The sequence below is a fragment of the Lupinus angustifolius genome, chromosome LG11 (genome assembly GCF_001865875.1).
Source record: "Lupinus angustifolius cultivar Tanjil chromosome LG11, LupAngTanjil_v1.0, whole genome shotgun sequence".
Taxonomy (NCBI): domain Eukaryota; kingdom Viridiplantae; phylum Streptophyta; class Magnoliopsida; order Fabales; family Fabaceae; genus Lupinus; species Lupinus angustifolius.
Window position 1 is genome coordinate 27,049,626 of NC_032019.1, and position 26,471 is coordinate 27,076,096.

General features: G+C 30.4%; 1 protein-coding gene and 1 long non-coding RNA gene across 2 annotated transcripts; one reads left to right on the forward strand and one right to left on the reverse strand.

Annotated features, from left to right (window-relative positions):
* On the reverse strand, positions 5,109 to 12,914 carry LOC109359564. Its single transcript, XM_019604267.1, has 4 exons — positions 12,582 to 12,914; positions 12,118 to 12,329; positions 10,411 to 10,675; positions 5,109 to 5,580 (listed from the first exon to the last, which is right to left on the reverse strand). Exons 1-4 carry the CDS (start codon positions 12,864 to 12,866, stop codon positions 5,290 to 5,292), a joined length of 1,053 nt encoding a protein of 350 aa, XP_019459812.1. The 5' UTR covers positions 12,867 to 12,914; the 3' UTR covers positions 5,109 to 5,289.
* LOC109360089 lies at positions 20,985 to 23,477 on the forward strand. The gene is made up of 4 exons (XR_002109107.1): positions 20,985 to 22,018; positions 22,142 to 22,794; positions 22,876 to 23,042; positions 23,128 to 23,477. It is a non-coding gene; the product is annotated as an uncharacterized LOC109360089 (long non-coding RNA).

Below are 26,471 nucleotides of genomic sequence, written 5' to 3' on the forward strand. Positions count from 1 at the left end.
CCTACTCCGACGAGTGGCACTTAACTATTATTTAGTGCCTTACATAAGGTTTGAAAATCAACTTATCATTCTAGGACACTAGATGAAGGATTTAGAAATGGTGTGTGGAATCAACCAAAAGTATAACACATAACTTGTACATAACTTGTAATGTTTTCAAAATCAATTGAGTCTAGAAATAATTCCATATTTCAAACCAATTTTCTCCCCAAGAATTTGAAAATATTAGTTTATGTTTTCTTATTACTTTTTGTGAAATATAATACAAAAGCAATCAAAAAATATTCAATCTCTATTAGACAATTCCTTGTGATTCGACATAATCCTACGCTATACTACAATTGAATCTTGAAAGAGATGCAAATGTAAAATAGTAAAGTGTTAACTTATAAATTTTATTTGTTGACAAAGAAAGAAAATTTGAATCAAAGTGCAATTTAAATCATAAATTGTATCTTTGTGAAAAGGAAAAATACACAGTCATAATGAGTGATCTAGCTACTAACTTTTATTTTTCAGTCATTTACTTTCCGCAACTAACATTTATTTTCTGTCATTTAAATTATGCAACTAGTCATTTATTGCTTTATTTATTCTTTACCTACCTTCCATAAGGAAGTAGTTCGGTTAATAAAGGAAAATGAAAAATAAATATCACTCATTATCACTTGTATTAATTTGCTAAATTCATACCATTATACCGGCGTTGGAAAATATTCCAACAAAACCGAGATAGTATGAAATTGTTAATAATTCAATAAAGCTACGTTTTTTATCAAAGGAACATTCCTAAAACCATTATATCGGCGTTAGAATTTATTCCAACAAAACCGAGATGGCGAGCAAAGAATAGACTTGTCATTAAATAAATTGATCAGAAACTTGCCTCACTAAGCAAAGAAAAATTCTTTCAACAGTGGTCAAGTACAAAGCAAGGCTTGAAGCAAAAAGTTTCCTACAAAAACAAGGCATAGACTATGATGAAGTATTTGCTCCTGTTGCAAGATTAGAAACCATAAGATTGGTGGTTTCCGTAGCAAGCTATCATAGTTAGCACATACATCAGATGGATGTCGAATATGCTTTCCTAAATGGACCACTAGAAGAGGAAGTTTTTGTTACTCATCCTCCTGGTTTTGTAGTTGCAAGCAAGGAAAGTTTAGTGTACATATTGCATAAGGCACTTTATGGTCTCAAACAGGCTACAAGGGCCTGAAATAAAAGAATTGATGGGTTCTTGTTGCAGTTTGGATTTATCAAGTGCACACCTGAGCATAGAGTATACATCAGAGGCTCAAACATGAGTGACTTACTAATAGTGTATCTATATGTGGATGACCTATTAGTAACAAGCAGCAAGGTTGAAGAAATCTGTGAACTCAAGCAAGATATGAAGGCTGAATTTGAGATGAGTGATCTAGGAAGTATGTCCTACTTCCTTGGAATAGAGTTCACAAGAATAGATGATGGAATCTTCATGCATCAAAGGAAATACATCTCTGGTGTGTTAGAGAGATTTCAAATAAATGGTTGCAACTAAGTTTCGACACCCATTGAAGCTGGTACTGCATCTTATTAACTTTAAGAAGACTCAAATGTGGACAAGACACTATATAGACAAATGATACGGTCTATATAACACTAGGCCAAATATTGCATATGGAGTAGAATGGTGAGTAGATATATGGAGTCACCAAAGAAATCTAACCTACTTGCAGCCAAGAGAATACTAAAATATGTAAAAGGAACAATTGGACTTGGGTTAATGCTTCCTACCAAAGCCAGCAACATCAACCACAATATGCTTGGATTTAGTGATGTAGACTGCTGTGGAGACAAGAGTGATAGAAAGAACATAACGAGTTATGTGTTCATGCTTGGTGGTACTCCAATCTCTTGGTGCTCAAAGAAGCAAGATATAATTGCATTATCCTCATGTGAAACAGAATACATAGCTACTTGTATTGCCGCTTGCCAAGCTTTATGGTTGGAGAAATTACTTGGAGAATTAAAGCTAAAGAATGAAGAGGAAAATATGTTGCTGATGGTTGACAATAAATCAGCAATAAACTTGGCCAAAAATCCAATTTCACATGGTAGAAGTAAGCACATAGAGACTAGATTTCACTTTCTTAGAGATCAAGTAAGTAAAGGGAAGTTGAAATTGGAATTCTGCAGATCTGAGGAGCAGATTGCAGATATCCTAACCAAGCCATTGATGAAAGGAAGATTTGAAGAACTTAGGCATAAGCTTGAGTTGGGGTGCTTAGAAGGGAAACTGAATTAAGGGGAATTGTTAAAGTAATTCAGTTTATATGGTTATAGCTTTCCTTTAATAGAAATTCAGAGTAGTTTTGTTAGTTGGCTTACTTTTTGTTTTTGTATGGTAGTTAGCTTTGAAGCTATAAATAGATTATATATTTTCCTTGATGATCAATTAATTGAATACACTCATACACTATTATTCTATATTACTCTTCCATTCTCACATACCTCAAATCAACACTCTTCTCTCAATCTCTTTCTTTATTCTATTCTCCGCTACACACACATACACCTTGTATGCTTCTGTTTCTTGCCTAAGTGAGTTGATCACAGATAGTGAAATAACAATAAAGTGATTGGTATAGGTCTTCTACCCAATCCATTTTTTAAAAGACACCTTGGTTGAATTGTATTTGACTCAACATTATTTTTGTTTGATGTTGAGTATTCCAAACCTTTGTAATATAATTTTGTCTTGGATAAGGATAATTTTTTACAACTCCTTCATTATATTCTTGCATTTTATTTCAAAACCTGACATAGGTTTTTTAACTCAAAATGTTCATTGAAACTGTATTTCGGTTATTCTTATCTAATTTAAGTCACTCTAATAATATTTATGAATTTTCAATTATTATTTATAATGAAATCTATATATTTAATAGCGTCTATTTTCTTTGTGCCTGACTAAATTTGAGATTCATTTCTAATGATAGTTTCAAAATGTGAAAATATTCAATATTATATAAACCCTAAGTTGTTTGAGTGAGCCATGTTTGAGGCTTTTTGCTAAAGCTTGTAATTCTAAATTTCTACTCTATAATAACATATTGGTAGTGGCTCAACAATCCCAAGAATATAGAACAATTGGCTGAACTCAATTAACAAATCTTTGTGTTATGTCTTTCTTCTCATCTATTATTTATTCTCCGTTTTTTACTGCTCATTCCCAAAATTACCACGGCACTTTATAAATTAATTATACAAAGGGCTTGAGTCATAGTGGATTATGTATAACGTTTGCCACCTCCTAAAGATTTTAAATATAATATTCTATTTCGCAAGAAAATACAAGAGGGTTGAGTTACGTCATATGTGAAAGTGATAATGTTGAGTATGATCCACATGACATGATCATTTGTTCTTCCCCAAGTTTGTAGTTTTTGTTGTTTTATTTACATGTAGTTATTGCTAATCGGAAAATAGGAGTATAAAACTATAACGGTGCCATAAATAAGTATAAAGTAAGGGGTTATTATATCCACACGGACTTGTTAAATATTAGCCTTTCAACTAAAATTTATTATTTTAAGTTATGATTCAAAGGGTTGTTTGATTGGTGACACAATTAGTAGAATTTGTATATACTCAGAAGGAGAGTTGAGGTTGAACTTCATAATCACTATCCATACACACCTAAATCTCAAAGCAAGCACAAAGTAAATACATAACTCAAATATAAGAAAAACTTTATGGATTAATGGTGAATCAATGCATATGCATCAAGTTCATGTTACATTCAATTCCAACAAGAATTTTAGCTATTTGTGTTCACAAGGTGTAAGTAAGATATGGATAAACACAACTCATTGGGTGGTAGAACCATACACAAATAAGCATAGATTAACTCTCCTAATACTTAGACTTTGATCCCACGACTAAAATGAGCTAAACTACCCTAGAAACTCGGAAAAGAAGTATTACAAAGTGTGTGTCTAATGGCTCGAGTCGGAAGTCCATAAGTACTATTCTGGTGTTGGTTTATGCACTCAGCACACCACCTGTGCGCTGGATGCAGCATCCAATTGGCTATTCATGACCTTTGAACTTGTGTTGGGCATACCTCGGTGCGCTCAGCACACCATCCAGTGTGCTAAGCTCAAATAGGTGTGTTGAGCGTCAACGAAACAATGGCTAAATTTTCAGAAATTTTTCTTGTTGCGCTTACTACAGTGAGTTTTCCATATTTCGACGATCCGACCGTTCATATTGAAGATCCATCATTCAGGAACAATATATCCAAAATTCAGCTTGATCTAAAGGTGAATGAATGTGTAATCGCAATTTTACTCAGACAACTAATGGTTAGACTTTTGCTTTTGTCCTGAACTTATCTTTTTGCTATAATTCCTCTGGATTAAGTGTGTAAAATACTCCATATGTGACACTTGGCCATTTAAACAAATTCTAATAATATATTAGTATAATTTCATTCATATGAGTTAATTAAGTAGTTAAAGTGACGTAAAAAGAATGTATAAAATTTGATCAATTTAACACTCAACATTTATTTTCATATGCATTAGAAAATTATGCTTGTTCCATTTCTTTATCAAGCAAAGCACCTTTAATTCACATGCGTTTAAATTTTTTAGCTATTGGTGTTAGCAATATCTCTGCTTTTTACTTTAGTTTGATGAGATGTTCCATCTTGTTTTTATGTTACTTGGCTTGGTATCCATGGATAAATCAATTTAGTTTCCTTTTTCCTTTTTTCACTATTAATTATGGAATTTGAACTGTAGTTACACAAACTCTTAATATGTTCATTCTTTTTTGTTGTTGGTAAATTAAGAACCACTTCTATATAAAACATGAATACTATAAAAACGATCCAATGCAGGAGCCTCCCATCAGTAGGCTAAGGTTGTGGGAGAGACTGTTTCCAAAAACAATTATATGATTATGGTTTCTGGAGCTACAAGAACTATATTTTTGTAGTGGCTAGCAACATTTTCAATGTTATTGAGATCAATCATATTTTGAATACTTAATTATTGATAATGACACCAAAGTTTATATACTAATTGTTACTGATGACCCTTAATTTGGCTAATGCCAGTACTATCAACTTTTTTTGCATTTGAACACATTATTTAATGTAATAATAAATATTCATGCTATGCACTTTTGCTATATGCAAAAAAGGTTGTAGTGACTCATGCTATGAAACTACACAAATTTAGGATAATGTCTAGACTTTGAAAACACTTTAAAAGCATAGAAAATTTGACAGCACTAAATTCATTCAAGTAATTGTATTTTGATGATATCTGTAGTCACTTCCTGAATATATGGAAAAAAGTGTCCAGCACCTTTTAACTCATGGTATTGAATCCACGGAAGAGTTTGAGCAATATAGCGTTGCAGCATAACAGGGACAAGCCTATCATCCTCACCATGCCATAAATGAACTTGACTTTCATTGTTTGGAAAAGGGTTATCTAGATCAAGAGGGTCAAAATCCCAGGTTCCGAATCCAACCATTACATCGCGACAGATTGATTCAGATACACTTTGTTGTCGCGCATATGACTGCATGAAAAGGAAGCACTATAATAATTGTGTATAAAACTTTATGCTGAAAGTGTATAGATATTACATTATTCTAAGTATGATTGTTATCTAATTACCATATTGTGGATTAAGTTAGTGAAAATGTTTCCTGCATACATATTTGCTATACTTGTGTACATGCACTGCTTGTGATTGTAGTATATTCAAATCTAAAGTCTAGAAAAGATATAAGAAGATGAATGAAAGAATTTGTAAGTGGAAAATACTATAAAACCATGTTTTAAGGTTTTGGTTCAAGACAATGTCTCATTTGTGGATTTTCACTATTTTCATGTCCGACAATAATGAGACTCCTTGATGGTTGAAGACATCCAGATTGTGGACCGGTCGAACAAAAAGAACGTTATGCATCACCAATTATACATTATGATATATGAGAGCTGACCTTATAAAATTAACTGCTGACTCTACACATGGTTGATTTTGTCTGTTCAAGCCATATGTTAAAGGTTATTACTTCTGTTGGCACTTTCAGGGCATCAAAATTGCAGGGCGTCAAAATAATGTGTTCGAACCCTACTACTCTTAAACCGTGTCTTAGTCTCTTCACATACAAGCACATAATTTCTACTCTGATAAAAAATTATTGCATATGCAACTTGGGATTGGATCTAGTGACTTTGTCACTTGATTTTGGTGAGTTTTGACCAATATAAAACATGATAGATTACTTTTGAACTCAATTGATTAAATTCAAATTTAGTGATTTTGCAATATGTTTTATGATTAGTCAATTATTTGGAAAATTGATTTCAGTGAATTGAGCTCTAGTCAAATCTACTTTTTCATATTTGTCAAAAAAAAGTCATAGTTACCTAGTGACAAATTCATTGAATCAAATCCCATGGAACTTCCACATTATACTATTTTCCTATTTCAACCATAGTTCCCATTTTTGACAAAATTATTTTTCCTTCCATTGATTTTGCATTTACTAGGAAACAAAATCCACTACTATGAAAACTCTCAAAATACTACAAATTTATAAAAGTATTGTAATAAACGAGTGCAAAATAAAATGCTTTATATGTTTTTATTGGGCAGAGGTCCCTAAGTTACTTTTATTTTAGTATTCAGACCTTAGATTTTTTATATTAAATAAGTCTTTTAAATTTCAAACATCCAACAAAAAAATTGTTCCAGTCAATGACATCAAAACAAAAAAAACTTAAAAGGATTAGATATTAACCTAAGGGTCCGTGCTAAGGCTTGGTCAATAATTTGATAATATAGCTTTAACGTGAATGGTTTTAATAAGATGAGATGTCTTTCATACTCCTTCACAATTTTATGCTGAGAAAAGAACAATATGACTTCCATAGAACTCGGTCTTACCCGCTCACTCGGTACGACTCGATCATGATCAAACCCGAATAGATCTGGATCTTATCGGGTCTAGGGCTGTGTTCAGATTCAAATATTAGATCCAGTCAATATTCAAGGTTGGGTAAAGACAAAACATGACTTGTCCCATAGTCATTCATCATGTTTAGATGTCTCTCTATTCAAATATGTACATAGTAATGTCACATTTTTTTGTCGAAAGTATTATTGATTATCTAATTTTTTATCATATACACATGATTAATAATATATATATATATGTATGTATATATATATATATATATCATTTTATATGTTAAATTATATATTCCAATATTGAGAAGACTTTATTTAAAATGAGTATACATTATATTTAATTGGGTCTAAGGTCCGGTTCGGGTGTAAAGGTTGACACAGTCGATATTTAGGGTCAGGTTAGTTTCAGGTTTAGGGTCGAATTCAAGTTCAAAAAATAATCTAACTAACATTTCGGGTCAGGTATAGACAAGTCTTAATCCATCCCAACTTCGCACATCTTCATCCCTACCCACAATATTTGATCACAAGATCATACTTGTAAATCATGAGTTAATAATAGCCCAACTAACAAATTTGTTGATTTTGAAAACAATGCACTCAATATTGAGTATACCTGAGTCAAAAGGCTCCATCTGTCTAATCTAGAATCATATTAAATACTAAGCCTAGTCAACATTAAGCCCGACCATTTTACACTATTAACAAATGAAAAATCAACCCAACAATTTATGCCATAGTATTTGCCTGGCAAAACAAAGACGAGTCCCACTTGACCCTACTTACGAATTAAGGTTCATTACTATATTATGCAATAATATCCATTTTCTCTTCCACCAATAAATAAATATATTTTACTATATTTTCTATATGAGTTTGTTGAATTTATTTCCTCCTATCCAGCTCACAGTGACATTTAAACTTTTCCAAAATATTCATAGTTCTTAATATCATAATCATAGTGGACCTGAAAAATATTTAATTTTTTATGCAAGCATCCATATTTCAAAAGTTGAAGTCAAACCAAAGACCTTAAACTTTGAAAGTGGGGTTGAGTAAAAAAGTAATGATATATTCTCCTATATCATGATAAAGTGATATTCACTCATAAATTAATCATTAATAAAAAATATATTACTTTTCTTTTTATGGTGCAGGAGAATTTGTAGAATAATATATCATTTTTTAAAAACAAATAAATGACTAAGTTAATGTATTAGTCTGAATATAAGTGCTGACTGGTAGATGAATTAATTTATCAGGCATTGACTTCAGTAAATTTGGCAATACATGATTTTGGTGATTTTTAATGAATATCAAGCATAATGGATTAATTTTTAAATCCAATTAGTTATATCCAATTTGATATTGAATTTAAGATTCATCAATCAATTTCCGATTGGCTAAAAACAAACAAAATCATCACCAAAAACACTCAATCCAATAATCTAACAATAATTTATATGTTTTTACATGAAGTATTAATTGTAAATCTTCAGTTTAATAATAACTCTACCCATATAAACCCTCCTACTATTAAATAAAGAAAGAAAATGCCTTATTTTTTATATTCTTGACAAATTGATTATTCAAGTTACTTATTAACTTGGATATCAACTGTTATATTGCTAGGAAAGGTTGAATAAAAATAGTTTAATGTTATAGATATTTAAATAATTTAATATTTAAACTATAATAAACGGAACTATGTAACTTTTAATATTTTGAAAAATTATAAATTTATAATTTAGGGTTACAGGCAATTAGAATAAGTTTTAAAGTGTAATTGTGTAACCATAAAAAAATAAATATTAAAGAGAAATTTGTTCGTAGTATGAAAAAAGACTAGGACCTTTATTTTATATTTATAACATTTGTAACAAAAAAAAACTAGTCTAGTGGTTTGTATCGATTATAGTATTAAATTAAGAAAAAGTAATAATATATATTACACAACGTTGTGTAGTACACTAGTAAATAAAGTGAAAAAATACCTTCTGTTTTAGGGGCACCAAATAATTTTCTAGCAAAGAGAACCAAAGATATATAGCAGAAAGTTTCCTACTGCATTATTAGTTGATTGTTGAATATTCATTGGTTGTTTAATAAAAGATTATATTAAAGTGAATATCAAGTTGACACTATTCATCTCATCTAAAATTGGATATTCTAACAAAAAAAATATATTATAATTTGAAGTATATCCAATAGAAAAATATAATGCAAAGTATATCAAATATCAAAAAGACATTTTAATTATACAAAATAAAATATAGTATTTAATTTTATAGAATAAAATATGGGTCAACAAACATAGTATATATATAAGTTCTAAAAGGTGACAAGCCACATGGGTTATAAACTTTAGCCTATCAAATATCCACCCAACATGTCCTAGAGTGGTCAATTTTGTGACTATTTTATTTAGAGAACAAATTTGATGGTAACTATATCTTTAGTAGATCAAATTGACGTTTTATTCTTAGTTCATAAAATAAAGGAAAATTTTAATAACTTGATATATTGTTTAAGAAGACAAAATAAAAAAAATTTATTAAAAAAACTATAATTGCACATTTGGAGAAGTGTTGAACTTAGCTTTCTAAAACTAGTTTTCCTCATCTGTATTCATTAAAAATGTCTTTAGACACTTATATTACACCTAACTATTAGATTTCAAATCCTAACATTCAATGATTGTTTAAAAAGCCTACATATTAAATTTCAAAGCCTAACATTTAATAAATGATTGATAAGACTAAATATTAGATTTCAAAGCCAAACAACAGGTATTCGGATCAGTAGGTACTCGCAATGGGTTGAGTTTAGGTCTGTATTTTTTGACCCGCAGATAATTGAAATCCGAGATTTTAAGATCCTTTGTTGAATGAGTTTGGGTCTGAACAATAAGGTACCCAAATCCATGGTACTCGGATCAACTATTTCTTCTTGAATATATATTAAATATATTTATTGTTAATCCATAATATTTGTATTGTTAATTCATAAATATGATTGTTATCTTGTATTATAGTGATATTATATTGTTAAGTAGTAATGTGATGTTATGTTATTAATTGATGTGTATATTTTGTTGATTGAACAATTCTTCCTAAATCAATTTTAGATCATAGTGTTGAAATAATCAATTTAAAATGTGTTTAAAACTTTAAATATGTTTTATAAAATTGTATGAAACAAACATATAAATACATAAATTACTCACAATTATTTTGAGTGTTTTGTGAATTTGTGGATACCAGCAGATCCGCTGGGTACCCAAGTATCCATGGGTAATAAACCCAATGGATATCATTACGGGTCTGAGTCAAAAAATGAAGCAATGTGACGAATATAGATAATGCGCTACCTATATCCATTGTAATAGTTAATTCAATTATTGTGAAGTGCTTAGTATTTAATTGGTACCTGAATATCACTGTCATCTACCATGTTTGAAATAATTTGTAAATCTTGAGGAGAGAAAACATCAGGATTGTTTTCAACAACACTTGATGTGGGAAACCACTTCTGATTAAGCCACCAGTGTGTGAGCCATGGCAAGTAATGAAAAACTCTAAGGGCCCATTGATCCTGTTTTGGTTGCCATTTATAAGCCATTGTGGACAAGTTTGAAGGAAAGCTAGGCCACCAATAATTCACAACTGGAGTCATTAGTGTTGCACCAGCAAGTCTGTCACCATATAAGAACATAGAACCATTAAGTTTCTTACTAAGGAGGCAAATTCACTAAATACGCATACAATTAGAAAAGAAGAGAATCAAGAGATGTTTGAAGCAAAATTAAAATAAAATGAAACTTTGTTTTTTGTAGTAGAAATGGTATCTCTGATCCTATAAGTAAAGAATTCATCTCTTTCAGGTGTGTGAATGTCATTTACAATAACTATGACTCCCAAGAACTAAATATTTAACATTTTAATCTTTTTAGGGTCCGCTTACACCAATAGATCAATACTTTATTAGTAGATTTATAATAAATAAGTTTTATTATATATATTTATAATAATCACACATTTACAAATAAAAATACTTAGAATTGCTAGATGGGTAGAGTTATATATTTTTTCAAGTGTTCTTTTAACAAGTAATTTGTGAGAAAATTAAATAATTAAGTATTGTCATATTATTATTATTCTGGTTCGACGTAATAATAAAATGTTTTTTTTATGATTAATATATTAGGCTACAAAGAGTAATGCAATTATGCTAATTCTAAAAATAATCTTAGTTCTTAATGAATTTTAATTTACTTGTATAGATATGTTGATCTACCTAGGTGTATATATACACAATGATTAGGTAGAGAGCATATAGAGAAAGAAGTGGGAAGAGAATGAATAGGATCATATACAAAAATGCCACTAAAACTGACTAATATTAACCAAAATGTCATGGACAAAGATATGATCTCCTACCTAAATGATGCATCAGCATTCTATACTTTACTATTGAAATATTTTATATTTTATTTAGGTGAGTGTAAATTAACATCAATATATCACATGTTTAAAAAAGTTAAATATGAATTTTTATCTTAAATGTTGTTCAGATACAATGTACAAATAACCAAATAGGCTGCCAAAAAAAACCCAATTTTCCAAGCATTTTTTAAACCAGTGGTAAAAAGTTGAGTGTAGCTCAATTAACTTTTTTGCTTTTAGCTTAGAGTAATCATATATACTTTTATCAAATTTTCCTATATATTCACTTCCACCGTACTTATAATTTAATCATTAATAAACTTTTTATCTTACTTTTTGACGGTGTAGGGAGAGCTGAAATGCCATATATTATTATCATTTAGCCTGCCATGATCTTGCTTTTTTCTAATTTTTATTAGACATAAACAACCCAATTTTTTATCAAAAAAACTTGTACCTTAGTTGGCAGCAGATCAAAACATCATTGTTTGGTACATAAGTAATACAACGGTTGTCGGTTGATGGGAAAGAGTAACTAATGGCTTGAGATATTAATCATACCATACAATTGTATTATTGTATGAATTAAAGAACATGTCTGTAACAATATACTTTATTTATTTTTTCATTAAAATAATTATAATTAAATTTCTAACTGCACTCCCAGTTTCAAACAAATCAAAATTTATACCTGTGAGGAATGTACTTTAGGCATCCCCAAACACTTTGTCCACCCATAGAATATCCTACGACATAGAACTTAGGCCCCAGTTCCAAATTATCTGCAAGTTCTTCAACATCAAGAGCAATACTTTTTGCAGTTCTATGAGGATCTGGATCACTTTCCCCATACCCTGGTCTATCGAATGATACGATATATGCTCCTAGTTCCTCAACAAGGCCCTGATAATAAATAAAAACAATTAACCAAAACTCATATCAAACAAAAATTGATATGAAATGTTAAGATCTTTTCCGGTACGAAAAGACAAATATATCATAAACAACATGAAAAAACAAAATATTGTAACACTTTTGTATTTTAGATATAACAAATAACACTTTTATCCTTTAATATATGTGCAAAAACAACAATTTTCCTCTCTTCTATTCGAGAATATTATTTTTAGTCATGTGAACTAGTTAATTAATTACCAGAGGGAGGCTTGATACAATCACTGCATCATGTTTGGAAGAACCAAAAGCATGTATGAAGACAATCTTTTTGTTGGCAAGTTGTTTAGGAACACCATGTTCCTTGTAGGATAAATGCCTTCCATCTCTGAGCTTAATCCTTGGTCCTGTGATGGGTGGACCACCTGGTGAACCACATGTTCTTGGGGGTGGAGGCTGAATTGCTTGATATGCCAAAGCTAGAAAGCCAACCAATAAAATTGCTGCAATTTTGATCAACATATCTTTGTGAGAAAGAGGGAGCATACAAAAACTCTGAACATATGATAGTGATACACTAAAGCCGAGATAAATATAGGAGAATTTTGTATGGGTAAAGGGAATTGAATGAATTTGATGTGGTTTATTTTTTAACAAATATAATTATGGGTAGAAAGTTAATCTTTAATATTAGAATAAAGACATATTTCCGTCCTTTAAATTTGTTGTATATACTAATTTGATAGCTGAAAATTTGAAAAATTAAAAATAGCCTGGGTTAAATTAATAAGTTTTAGCATATTTTATAACCTTTAACAAAGACTATTTTGATTAATATTCGCAATTTTTAAATACTAATTTGAAGTTTTAGTTTTTCAACCTCAAAATAACATGCAAAAATTTATAAGGACCAAATTAGATATTCACTCTTAATCTTATATAATATCTCAATATCAAATGGATCTTAAATCATTAAACTAAGTGATTTGGGTGCTATTTCTTTTTTGGACACATATATTAATCCCACATTTACATACATGATTATAACATAAATATCAACAAAGCATATGAGTAAATTATACTACTCCCTCCAAATTTTAGTGAAATCACATAAACCACCTCTTCCTATTTAGTTCTTACATAAACCACTCATGTACATTACACCGACTATCGCTATAAGATATATAAGTGTAATTTAAAAAAAAACGTGTAGTGAGTATAATTAAGTTAAATAAAATATTGTATATTGTATAGATAAATTCAAATAGTATAAGAGTCACTCTTTATTATTTTTTGGTTCATTAAAAAATAAATTAATATTTCTTAGAAGTTGTTTAAATAAGTCTAATATTTTTTTGTAATGAAGCAAAAATAATGAAGACGCATTCTTCTTATAATATTTGAACTTGTCTATACAACATACAATATTTTGTTTAACTTAATTATACTCACTACGCATTTTCTGTTTAAAAATTACAATTATATCTCATGTTGGGTAGTTAGTATAATGTATGTCCAAAATTATGGGTGGTTTGTGCAAGGATAAAATATGAAAGGATGATTTATATAATTTTACTAAAATTCATGAGTGTGAGTATAATTTATTGTAATCCTATTTCAACAAATTAAAAGTAAAAAAATGAAGAAAACTATTTACTACCCAAAAGAAAAGTCAAAGTTTTAATAATAATTTTGAACTTCAAATACATTAAATATAAGTCAAAATTTTAATAATAATTTTGAATTTCAAATACATTAAATATTTAATTTTTCCATCAACATTGTTGGAAAATTTGTAATGCTCGTAATGACCTTTCTTTGATTCTAAGTGTATTATGTCTCCTAGAATTATATCTCTTAGAAAATAATTATAGTTGATACTTGATACCAAAAATCTCTTATATTATTTTAGATATGGATAAGACGTATGGTGGATCTTGATCAAAATTTTAGAGAAGACACCAATATTTAATTAAAATTAAAATTAATTCAATAACAATAAAATATAAAACAATATACTACATTTTTGCATGTGGGAATGTCTCAAAACTATGGTCTAATCGGTAAAAATCATTGTCTTTGGACAATGATTTTCTAAATATGGTAGTCCATAAACGTTATCTTTATTATTGTCTTAGGTAAGACGTTACGTTTTGTTTAGGCAATGATTTTTTGATACAATGTAACAATGAATAAAAATCATAGCGTTGTAACTGATATAGCAACAATTTTTTGTTGTTACAAAGATGATGGTTTTTTAACCGTGGTCATTATAAGCAAGTAAGCAACACATAAAACCATGACCTTTGATATAGGAATATAGTAAATGAAATCCCATTAATAAAAAATTGTGGCCTTTGAAACATGTATATAGAAAATAAAATCATGGCCTTTAATATGCTATAAAATATATCAACATATATAATTATTTATTTTGGGACGAAAAATGTTTCATACATAAGGAGCTTTTAAGGGTTGCCCTCGACCCTTCTGAATAAAGAGAAATGAACATTCTCACAATTGATGCAATTAGATTTGTGAGGTTTTTTGAAGCAGTTCTAACCATATTCGTGCATATGTTTGAGTATGTTGTGTTAGTCTTCCTTATAGTTAAGCAAAAAATATAGAAATAAAGAGAAAAAACAAACTCGGATGAAAAAAACATGTATAGAAGAAAATAAAAGAATTCGGTCCACATTCTTTACTTATTTAAAAGAAACACTAATAAATTTACATAACAACCATAATAATCAATCAAAACCAAGAAATATTTGCATTTTTAACCAAAACTAAATGATGCAAAGCTTTCAAACTAATGCAATTTCACACTATAGCATGCACAAGAACAATAGAATTAACTTAAACACAACAAGAAAGATTAAGAAGAATGAACATTTAATGGTAATAAAATACTTACATCATCTAAAGCAATAAGGGTTTGGCTACTTCAGATTTCAAGATTTTGTATGTTAATTAGTTATTTCTCTTAAACTCCTCAACAAAATATCCAAAGATTTAATGTCATAACCATGCATATTTTTTTATTTAAGTTGCAAAAGGGGACAAGATGAATTCCTATCCAACAACTAATAAGGAACACTTCAAGAGCCTAAACCAACTGCTATTAAAAAAATACTCCAACCTAATTGAAAATCAAAGCTAATAAAGTAGAAATATTATTAAAAAAAAATTCAACAGTTGAGGGGGTAGCTGCCCCCACCTACTCTTGGATTGCTCCGCCTCTCGCCATGATGTTTGTTAAGACTAACTCAAATATGTTATTTATTAAGATCTTATTTTTCCATAGATGTCAATTATTTGATTTTTTGGATTATTTTATTGTGAATTATTTTTTGTTTGCTTAATCAATGAAATTAAAATTCTTATCATCTTTTGCAATTTGAAAATGTGAATAGTTATGGGTTTATTTTTTTCATTTATTTTTAATATTTAAATTGGTTAGAATTTAATGTTTAACATTTGTATTTGCATTCTTAAAAAAAATATACACCCATCCTTTTATGATCTTCTCACCAAACTTCCAAAACTACTCCCCATCTCCACCTCAGAAGAAACATGAAGCATTGCTGCATTACCAGCTTGGTTTGTGTTCAAATTTTGGGATATATCTAATAGTTCAAACTTTTCTCAACTATCAAATATCGTATCTAATTTCCATTTTGTGTTGTCAGATAGTCTATCTAATAGTTTAAAGAACGTAAGGTATACTGGATTGAATATAGCAAGCAAGTTTGTTCTCAACAAAGGCAATAGAGAGGAAACGAGAACATAATTATATGAGTTCTAGCCTCAATTATACAAATTGTTACAACTTTGTTAAGAATCTAAGCTATATCCTCTAAAGAAAAGTTGAAAATTCAAAATAGGATTCTCCAAATGAAAGTCGAAAGTTTAAAATTGGCACACTAGGATGTTTTCGAACAACAAAATTTTCCAGTGTGCCAATTTTGTTCGAAAACATCTAACTACATCACTTTTATCTCTTCGGAAGGAAATTCCTAGAAAGCCTACACTAGGGCAATATTTTGGATTTAATCCAACCCCTCAAAATGACATTGAGGCACAATGGAAGGCAAATCATCAATCAATCACAAAAGTCAACAATGGTTAGCAAGGATCACATAAGTGCACAAAAGCTGTAAAGAATAACTTAAATGGTAGATTGTGATCCTAAAGTAAAAAATAAGATCATGTGTTGTAAATTTATTCATGGGTCTTACCCCTCATTCGTTGGCATTCAAATAGACATTAATGCCACATCTCATATACATACATCATAAGCATCATCATGTATCATCATTCAACTCAATGCATAGTCACATTCATACAATAATCATTATATGACAAATATCAATTTGAACTTTATGCATTATATAACACATCCTCAAACAATCATATCATTATACCATTCACTCAATTTGTATTTAAAATTCAAGTTTTTTGTATCTTGTATTGTCGATATGAATATAAAATTAATTTTTTCGGGTCCTATGCCCTCAATGTGGATTTAAAATTCATATTTTCGTGTGGTGTATCCTCAATGTACATTTAAAGTCAAGTTTTCCAGATCATTTACTCTCTATGTGCATTAAATCAAGCTTTATAGGACATGTATCCTTGAAATGCATTTAAAGAGAAAGCTTTTCGGGTCCTACGTCCTCTATGCGTACTTAACATCAACTTTTTGGGTCATATATCCTTCATGCATTTCAAATTAAGTTTTTCAGGTTTTGTACCTTCGATGGCAATTAATCAGTTTTCCAACCGTGACAACTTTGTTAAGGACTTAAGCTATATACTTTAAAGGAAAGTCGAAATTTAATAATAGCAATATCCAATGGAAAGTTGAAAGTTCAAATTGGCACACTAGGCATTTTTGTTGTTCGAAAACATCCAACCACATTAATTTTATCTCTTTAGAAGTAAATTCCTACCAACCCTACACTAGGGCAATAATTTAGATTTAATCCAACCCCACAAGATGACACTGAGGGAGAATGTGAGGCAAATCATCAATCAATCACACTAGTAAAGATGGTTAATAAGGATAGCATAAGTCCACAAAAGTTGTAATGAACAACTTAATTGATAGATTTTATGTAATCCTAAAAGAAAAGATAAAATCATGAGTAGTAAATTCATGCATGGGTCTTCCCCATATTCCCTAGCATTCAAAAAGACATCAACACATATCTCATCTACATGTATCATAAGCATCTTCCCACATCACCATTCCACTCAATGCATACTAGCATTCAATAAATAACCATTTTACTAAAAACATCAACATGAACTTCATGCATCAAATATCATATCCTTAAACTAGAGGTGTCAAAATGGGCCACCCAGACGGGTTCGGGCTAGCCCACATCGGGTCCGGGCTAAGCCGAGCCGGGCTAAAAAGTCTGAACACAATTTACGCATATCAAATGGTAGCACAAACCCGCCCTAAGCGGGTTGAGGGTTATGGCGGGCCAACCTGCATAAACTAAAAAATAAATTTTAAATTTTTTTAACATATTTAATCTATTCAAATAAATATGTATCATTTAATATTAACATATAACTTTTCTTAACATATTTGTTATGCTAAATGCAACCAAACTTATAGATCTAATACATTGTGTTTGAGTTAAGACGTGATGTTAAGTCCACGTGAATGATTTTTAACATAACTCTTTTATTAAATCTCTCATTTCTATTGGACTCTCACTCTCTAACACAATATAATTTATAACTTCACTTTAATATATAAACATTTGATACTAATAAAAATATTATTTTTTGTATATTCTTTATCAACACTTTTATTGTGAACTATTATATTAAATTTGGTGGTGTAAAGTTCTCTATGATAAACAATTTATGTTGATTTTAGTTTTGTTGTAAACATTATTTTCTTTATTATATTTTTTTGGTAAAGTTAAATCTAATTAAATACATAATAACATAATACTTATTATCTATTTTTTATTATAAGTTGTTTTGTAAATTTTCATTTAGTGCCTACTACCAAGTCAAAAGTCTCAAAAAAGATTAAACCATATAAGTAAAACGGGTAGCCCGAACCCGTTTGGGTAAGCCCGGCCTAGATTTAAGAAAAAGTACCTAAAATGATACCCAAACCCTATAAATTTTCGGGCTTTGGCGGGCCGGCTCGACCAGGCCCGTCTGTTTTGATAACTCTACCTTAAACAATCATATCATTATACTATTCACTCAAATTGCATTTAAAGTTCAAGTTTTTCTTGCCTTGTACACTTGATGTGCATTTAAAATCATGTATTTCGAGTCATGTATCCTCGATGTACATTTAAAATAAAAAATGTTGGGTCATATGTATCCTCTATGTGCATTAAAATCATACTTTTGGGGACATGTGTCCCTGATATGCATTTAAAGTGAAAGCTTTCTGAGTCATACACCCTTAATATGCCCTTAACATTAAGTTTTTTTGTGTCGTGTATTCTTGATTCACATTTAAAATCAAGCTTTTTAGGATCTTGTACCATCGTTATGCATTTAAATATTAATTTTTCAGGTCTTGTAATCTCGATGTATATTTGAAATCAAGTTTTCAAAGTCATATACACTTGGTGAATGTTTAAAAATCGGGCTTTCAGGGTCCCGTAACCTCTATGTGCATTTATAATCAAACGTTTTGGGTCCAATATGCTTTTAAAATTCAAGCTTTTCTTACCTCATACTATCGATGTGCTTTTAAAAATCATATTTTCTGGATCTTATACTTTGTGCATTCAACAAAGATTCAGAAATACAAAGACATGTATTCTTGGTTTATCTTTTTTTTTCATTTTTGGTTCTTCATTTGTCTCTGTTTTCTTTTCCTATGTTCCGATATTACACCATTCTACTTTTTTAGCTTATTTTTAATTTCTTCAGTACACCGACTTGTGTTCTTGGTTTACCTTTTTTTTATTTACCACACTTTGTCGTGATATAAACTCAAGCGATGACAATCTCGAAATCTCAACTAAGAGAAAGATATTAGTGTACACATTCATACTACAAAGTATTGCAAGAAAAGTCATACTTACCTCGATAAATAAACGTTTATTTCTTTATTACTCCTTTACCATGATATCATTCGGACCTCGGTTTGCTTGTTATATAATAAGCATTACATAACGAGGGGCAGTTGCGAACAACTTATTTTATTTGACCCATAAAATTATAAAATATAAAACAAATATTTTGTTTGGCTATTAAAATGACATAATTTTTTATAGGACAATACGAATAGTTAGTATTTTTAAGACTAGATATATAGTCATTTATTATCACTATCTCATTTTAAAATACAAAAAATGTATTTTATATGATTTGAAACTGAATCTAAATAATGGGGGAAAGTGAGTATTGTATGATCTTGCAATTGTATTAAGAAATTAATGTCCAATAAAATAAATTTTGATTTGTGAATGAGATTAACATTTTTATACGGCACTAGGAATAATTAGTATTTCTGAGACTAGATATATTATCATTTAGTAGCAATATCTCGATTTAAAATAAAAACAATAGTTTCGTATGATTTAAAGCAAAATCAAAATAATAATGGATGAAAAATAAAAATGGCATGATTGCAAAGTTAATATCTTTAAAAATAAAATCAATGTGATTAATAGACAATAATAGCCTAAACCTATAAATAGGAGTGCTAGGCACACCAAAATTGACACAAAATCCTTGGTGAACAATAAAATTCCTTGTCAACCATTTCTCTTAAACAAAGGTTGCACCATCAATCACTTGTTAGTCATTCTGCCATCACGACAATAATAACACATTGGGTTTATACCTCTTGTTTTCTGCATGCCGCATCTAGAAAACCCTTTCTATTTTTGGATGGATGTGTTGTTTGACTCATGCTTCTTTCCACGTGTGTTGAAGCCACTATTGTGGCATGTCTCCATGCAAGCTTTTTTATCCTCACCACCTACAAGTTTGTTTCCAACACATATTTTCCTCATAATCTACAATTGTGTTCTAAATTTTTAATTAAACAATAATATCTTTTTGGTAGAGAAAACAATGTTAAACACAAATGCAATTTAGACAATTTATTGAGGTTTGTTTTATAAAAATTTTTAGACGACACTACTACAGTTTTGACCTATGACAACGCCATAATTCTCTACGGTTTTAAAACCGTGGTCTTAAATTATATTAGGCCACAGTTTTTAGTGGTGTTGTCGTATTTGTTAATTTTACACACTTATATACTACGGTCTTAAAACTGTGGTCTTAATGTACATCAGACAACGGTTTTTGAACCGTTGTTGTATCAGTTATATAAAAACCGTTTTCAATTTATTTTACCACGATTTTTTAAGCATTGTCTTATCAGTTATATAAAAAACCGTTCTCTATTATATTTGACCACATTTTTTAAGTGTTGCCTTATCTAATATCAGTTATATAAAAACCGTTTTCAATTTATTTTACCACGATTTTTTAAGCATTGTCTTATCAGTTATATAAAAAACCGTTCTCTATTATATTTGACCATATTTTTTAAGCGTTGCCTTATCTAATATACAAAAACCGTTCTCTATTTGGAGGATTAATTTTATTATTTTGTTGTAAATTAATTTGTCTATGGAGCCCAAACCCTCTCACTTTACTCCCTTTCCTCACTTTCCTCCTTTTCCTCATTTCCTCATTTCATCAGACAGCTCGGACCACCGCACACATAAGATCAAAACCCCGCCTCGCCAAGCTCAGGAAGTAGTCATCGAAGTCCTGGACCAAAATCACCGTTAGTGTTCTCCGTTTTTGTTCCTGTTAGGGATTTGAATTCTAAGCAAGAAGAAGCAAATGAACAGCACCTTCACTTGCAAAGAAGATGACGACACTACCTATAGAAAGGTTCACTTTCCCCTTAGTATTTATTTCTTAAGCATGAATTTGATTCATACAATTTTCTCTTCCTATTCTTTTGAAATTATTAGGTGAAAGAGAGAAACATATTATATTAGGATTCAAACCCTATTTTCTCATCGATGTAGAGAAGTGAAAATCAAACAGAAGCATTTAAGTTTGCAATGTTGATTTGTATAAATGGAGATCAAACAGAAGCAAACCTCTTAAGTAAAACGAGGTCTAAAATATCCTCTCTGAAATGTATAAACATCTATGGGTAAGTTTACTTATGTCAATTGTATGTTTTTAGGTATTTAGTGTTGTTCTTTTCATAATCTTTGTTCAACATTGAATGATTGAAATTAGCTGAGCTATGGATGAATTCCCATTAAATTTACCCAATCATGTAATTTAACTTATCTTCAACTATAATATTCATTTCCTAACTCTATTGCAACAATATTTTCTGATTTTTTCTTCCATGTTTGATATTCCTACTCTATGGGGAGGGTTTGTCCTAATTTTAGTGTTGAAAATCAGGATAATGCAACTTTGAGGTGATAGATAATTGGATTGAATGATTGATAATTAAATGAGTCTTCCAATAGAGAAATAATTGTTCATTTCTCAGTCTCATTTTGGAATGGATGGCTTTATATGTAAGGTAAGATAATAATTATTTTGCTCAGTCCTACAACCTAGTCTTGCACATCAATATTTGCAAGGGTCTCTCTGGTTAAGACTACTATATCAACATAAGGAAGGTTATGCTAGCTGGATATTTTATGCAGGTTTGTTAAGATGAGCTGCTATTTGTCTTTATCTTCTTCCTTATTTGTATCTTACCAAAATGGTTTAAGTGTAGGCTTGGTATTGCATTTATATGGTGTCTAATGGTTCTCTTCTGTTTGCAGACTGTGCATTTGCATCCTTCAAATTGCTTGGATCAGAAACCTGAATGGGTAATCTACAATGAATTTGTTCTTATCAGTCGAAATTTTATTCGTACTGTGACAGACATAAAAGGGGAATGGTAAGTTTTTTGTTTGTCTGGATCAAAATTTATTTACATTTGTCTTGACTAGCAGGGACAATTTCTATTGTTGCTTTTAGAACTTTTAGGATAGATGTCTTGTGCATGTTCTGAATTTCAAAATCAATGATGTCATTGGTTTTGACATATAATCAATACAACCTCAATTTGCAGACTACAATTCCCTGCACTAAAATTGTCATTTATTCTTATTTGAATGAATATGTGATCTTATATTTGTCCATTGTGTTTGAATATGGATCAAATTTCATTTTTGTCACTGTCCATTGTGTTTGATTTTTTTGGGGACATTATTTCATTAATTGTCATATAATTTGTTTTCATATGTATTACTATTCAAACTTTAATTTGTTGTACAACTTACCTGATTCATTAACTTGTTTTCTCATATTAGGAATTAGAAATCATTCAAACATTTAAGCTACCACAATGTTTGTCCTTTACTTTCTATTTGTAAAGTAAGTTGTGGATGTTGGAGCTGATTCCCCTGTATCAGAATATCTAGCCGTTGAGGTAACTTTTAATTACTCTGATTGCTATTTATGTTTGGTTATGTATTAAATTGTTTTGTTCATTTTTATTTACATGTAACAGGGAAGGAATAGTCCTAATGGAGTTGGCTGAATGAAGGTGGAATTTGAATTAATATGCTGAATGAAGGTGAATTGGCTGAATGTATGGGTGATACTCAATAGTACACGTTATTGGATTGAATTGATCAAAACTAGGACACATAATCACTAAGTGTCAAGTGATTAAAGGTGATTACTTATTTGTTTATATGTTTGTATTGATGTTTATGTGAGACTTGAATATGTTTTGTTTTGTTAATAAGTTCTTCCACAGTCCCAAAATTTTGGCATGAAAGCATCCAGGTTGTTGAGACAAGATGATAATTGTGTTAGTGTGATGGCATGTGAGAAGTTGTCTTATGCTGTTACACATGAACATGTACTAAATTGGGTGAATCAAGACAACGGGAGAATGCTTCAACTTTGTATATCGTGTTAGTGACTTAGACAGGACCTTAAGTTGTATATTACCATATACCAGAATTGGTATCAACATTCCATGTAATAATGCCAAATACCAATTACTGTTTTTGTTGTACACGAGGGAGGAGGAGCATACCTCAAGGCTAGTCTATTGGTTAATTAACTTGTGCATATCTCTTCTCAATCCAAGTAGATCTATTCCCAAGGCTATTTTATTCCTTTTTTTTATCACCTTTGCTTATAGGCAACAGTTTTTTAGCCGTTGGTGTTAACAATGAAGGAAAACAAAGGCAACGATTTTCATGTTGTTGTCTATATGACCAATGGCAACGGTTTTCACCTTTTTTTATAGGCAACGGTTTTTAACCGTTGGTGTTACCAATGTAGGAAAACCGTTGCCTATTTTAAAGTATTGGACAACGGTTTTAAAAAATTGTTGCCACAAGTAAAAAAACCGTGGCCTAAACAAAAGGCAACGCCTTAGACTACCACAGACAAAAAACCGTTGCCTTTGGTAAAGAGAACGGTTTTTCTACTTTTGGCAACGGTTTTTAGCTGTTGTCTTAGGTCAAAAATGTTGTAGTGCGATTATCTTGTCTGATAATAAAAGAGTTTAAATGATGTTTGGGAAAAGAAATTATTGATAACAAATAATTAAAACTACCCATATGAAAATAACAGTTATTTAAACTTAAATAAATAGAAGTTCAAGGATAGAGAATGGAAACATGTATTTTACCATTTCACTCAAAATCATAAGCTACATCCAATAATTTTACTATTTCATCCAACATTAATTGCAACAACAAGATTTAAGTTCACATCTAGACTCTTCCAACTTAACAATTCGAGTATTGTTTGCATACCTGTTAAGTGTTAATATTACCTGAATTCATAAGGCAAATTTAGCACTTTTCGATTCTAAATACTTACTTTATGTAATTATAGTTCGGATTTTGATGATAAATTGTACTAATCCCATTTTTCAAGCTTCTATGTGTTTTAGGCTGAAAAAGGATGAATTAGGCCGAGACTAGGCCTAATTAGGCTATGCATGCAAAAGCCTTAGATTAGCTCCACTACGCTCAACGCAGGAGCTAAGCTCAGCGCAGTGACACTGAGCACGGAATGTCACGCTAAGCGTGGAAGAAGCCATGCAATGGGTTTGATACGAAAGGAGGTGCGAACAACGCAGGAGGAAAAACTCATAAACATATAACGAGACCCAAGATGCTATTTGAAGATATTGATTTACCTACGAAGTCAGGAACCAAATTTTTAACAATCTATTTTCTTAGAATGGTTTCTAATCTTCTTAGTTTGTAGATTTATGTAAGTTGAAAATAGGTGTAAAGGTTAAGAAGTAGGAATAATGAGGATCTTTAGTGTTCATTAAGAAATTGACATTTCTCCATGAGCTCAAACTCTGAATTCCATCTTTATCGAGTTAGGTATAAAAATACTTAATTAGATTGCTTCGTAGTTATGATTGGTTCTATTTAATCAATGATGTATTTTGAACTCGATATATGAATGAAATTTATTTGATTTTTATAAGTTACTATTGATGTACTATTAATACTTACTCTGATTTTAAGAAAAGAACCTTGAGACAAAATTCGATTTCTATAGTCCATATTAAATAATTCATTATTTATGCATAAAACAAGATGTGGTTGCATGTTTAGTTGTCACAATGAATGTCTTCACTCATATTTTTGCTAGACATAGATTCATATTTGCATTGAAAATTCTTATACTTGATGGTGTGTGCTACTAGAAATAGAGGCATGCATGATGGTACATAAATTATAATTTTTTTGATTTAGTTATCGGACATGGATCTAAGTCGGTAAAATGTTAGTATAGAATAAGACATTGGTGGCTAACACGATTGAGGGCGTGCATTAATGTTAACTAATATTCATAGTTACTAGGAAAAGAGGTGTGCATGTGTGTCATAATCATTGATCTTATATTTAAGATTTATGTTTTATTTCATGAGTTTTTAAGTAGATCAACATTGGTTTTTAGGTAGTTTAAGGTCGAATATTGTGTGAAATTATATTTGTTTCATTGCTTGATTGTTTGACAATTTACTACTATGAATAGTGAGTCAATCCCATATCCAAACTCCAACACTTTTATTATCAAATATTTTCAATCAAACCAACAACAAATTGAAAACCCTTTTGAAAGCCAGCCTAAAGTAGTAAATTGATTTTGAAAGACTGAGTTAGCAATTCCTTGTGGATACAACAACCCCTTACCCTTTTTTACTTGTTTATGACATCGTAGGTAGTATTTTTTACACTTAATTTTTGGTTAGAAAAATGATGCCACTGTCGGGGACTTGCGTCTAACTATAACATTGCATTATTAGATTACCATTTTAAGCATTTTTACTTTCTCTAATTTTTCTGCTTGTGAGTGCTAATTGTGTGTTGAGAATTCTCTATTTGTCTAGCAGCTTTAAGTTCAGCATGGCTCATGAAATATTTAACTACGATTCCTTGGCTAATGTGGATATTTTGGCCCATAATAGATTACTCACACGGAGATTGGAGCAACTCAATGGGCAAATTGCCATGTTCCAACCGAGGATGAATCGTGAGATCTATCATGGTAATCGTTTGATCATATATTGTCCAATACACTTTATTGGGAAGGAATATTACATGGAGGACCCTTACCTAGTTAGAACTCACAATATATAAAACATCCTCCAAAAATTCATGGAGATTCCCATAGAAAATCAGAGGAGGATTGATGCCTCATTGAGAAACTTGGAGACTCGAATGGATGTAATAATATCATACTTGATTCAAATCCATGATACACACTCAGAAGAGAAACCTACCATGCTGATAAATATTGAACACCAACCTTTCACTCTAAAGGTTGATCAGCAAAAAGGTAAAATCATGGAGGTAAGTCTAGAAGTTAATTATAAAATGGTTAGTCCATGCACATTAAGTAGTTACTTGCAAAATAAAGTGTGTACCAATCATCACATCATTGGTACACATCCTCTCTTGAGAGAATTGGTAACTAGTTATCTAAGTCCTAGGGGCACACCCAAATGGATCAATTTAATTAAGCCTAGTGACTCTAGCTGGCAACGGTTAAATACCGTGAAACTGCAATATCAACATATCAATGTCATATTGTATTGGTTACTCCAACTTCGTGATC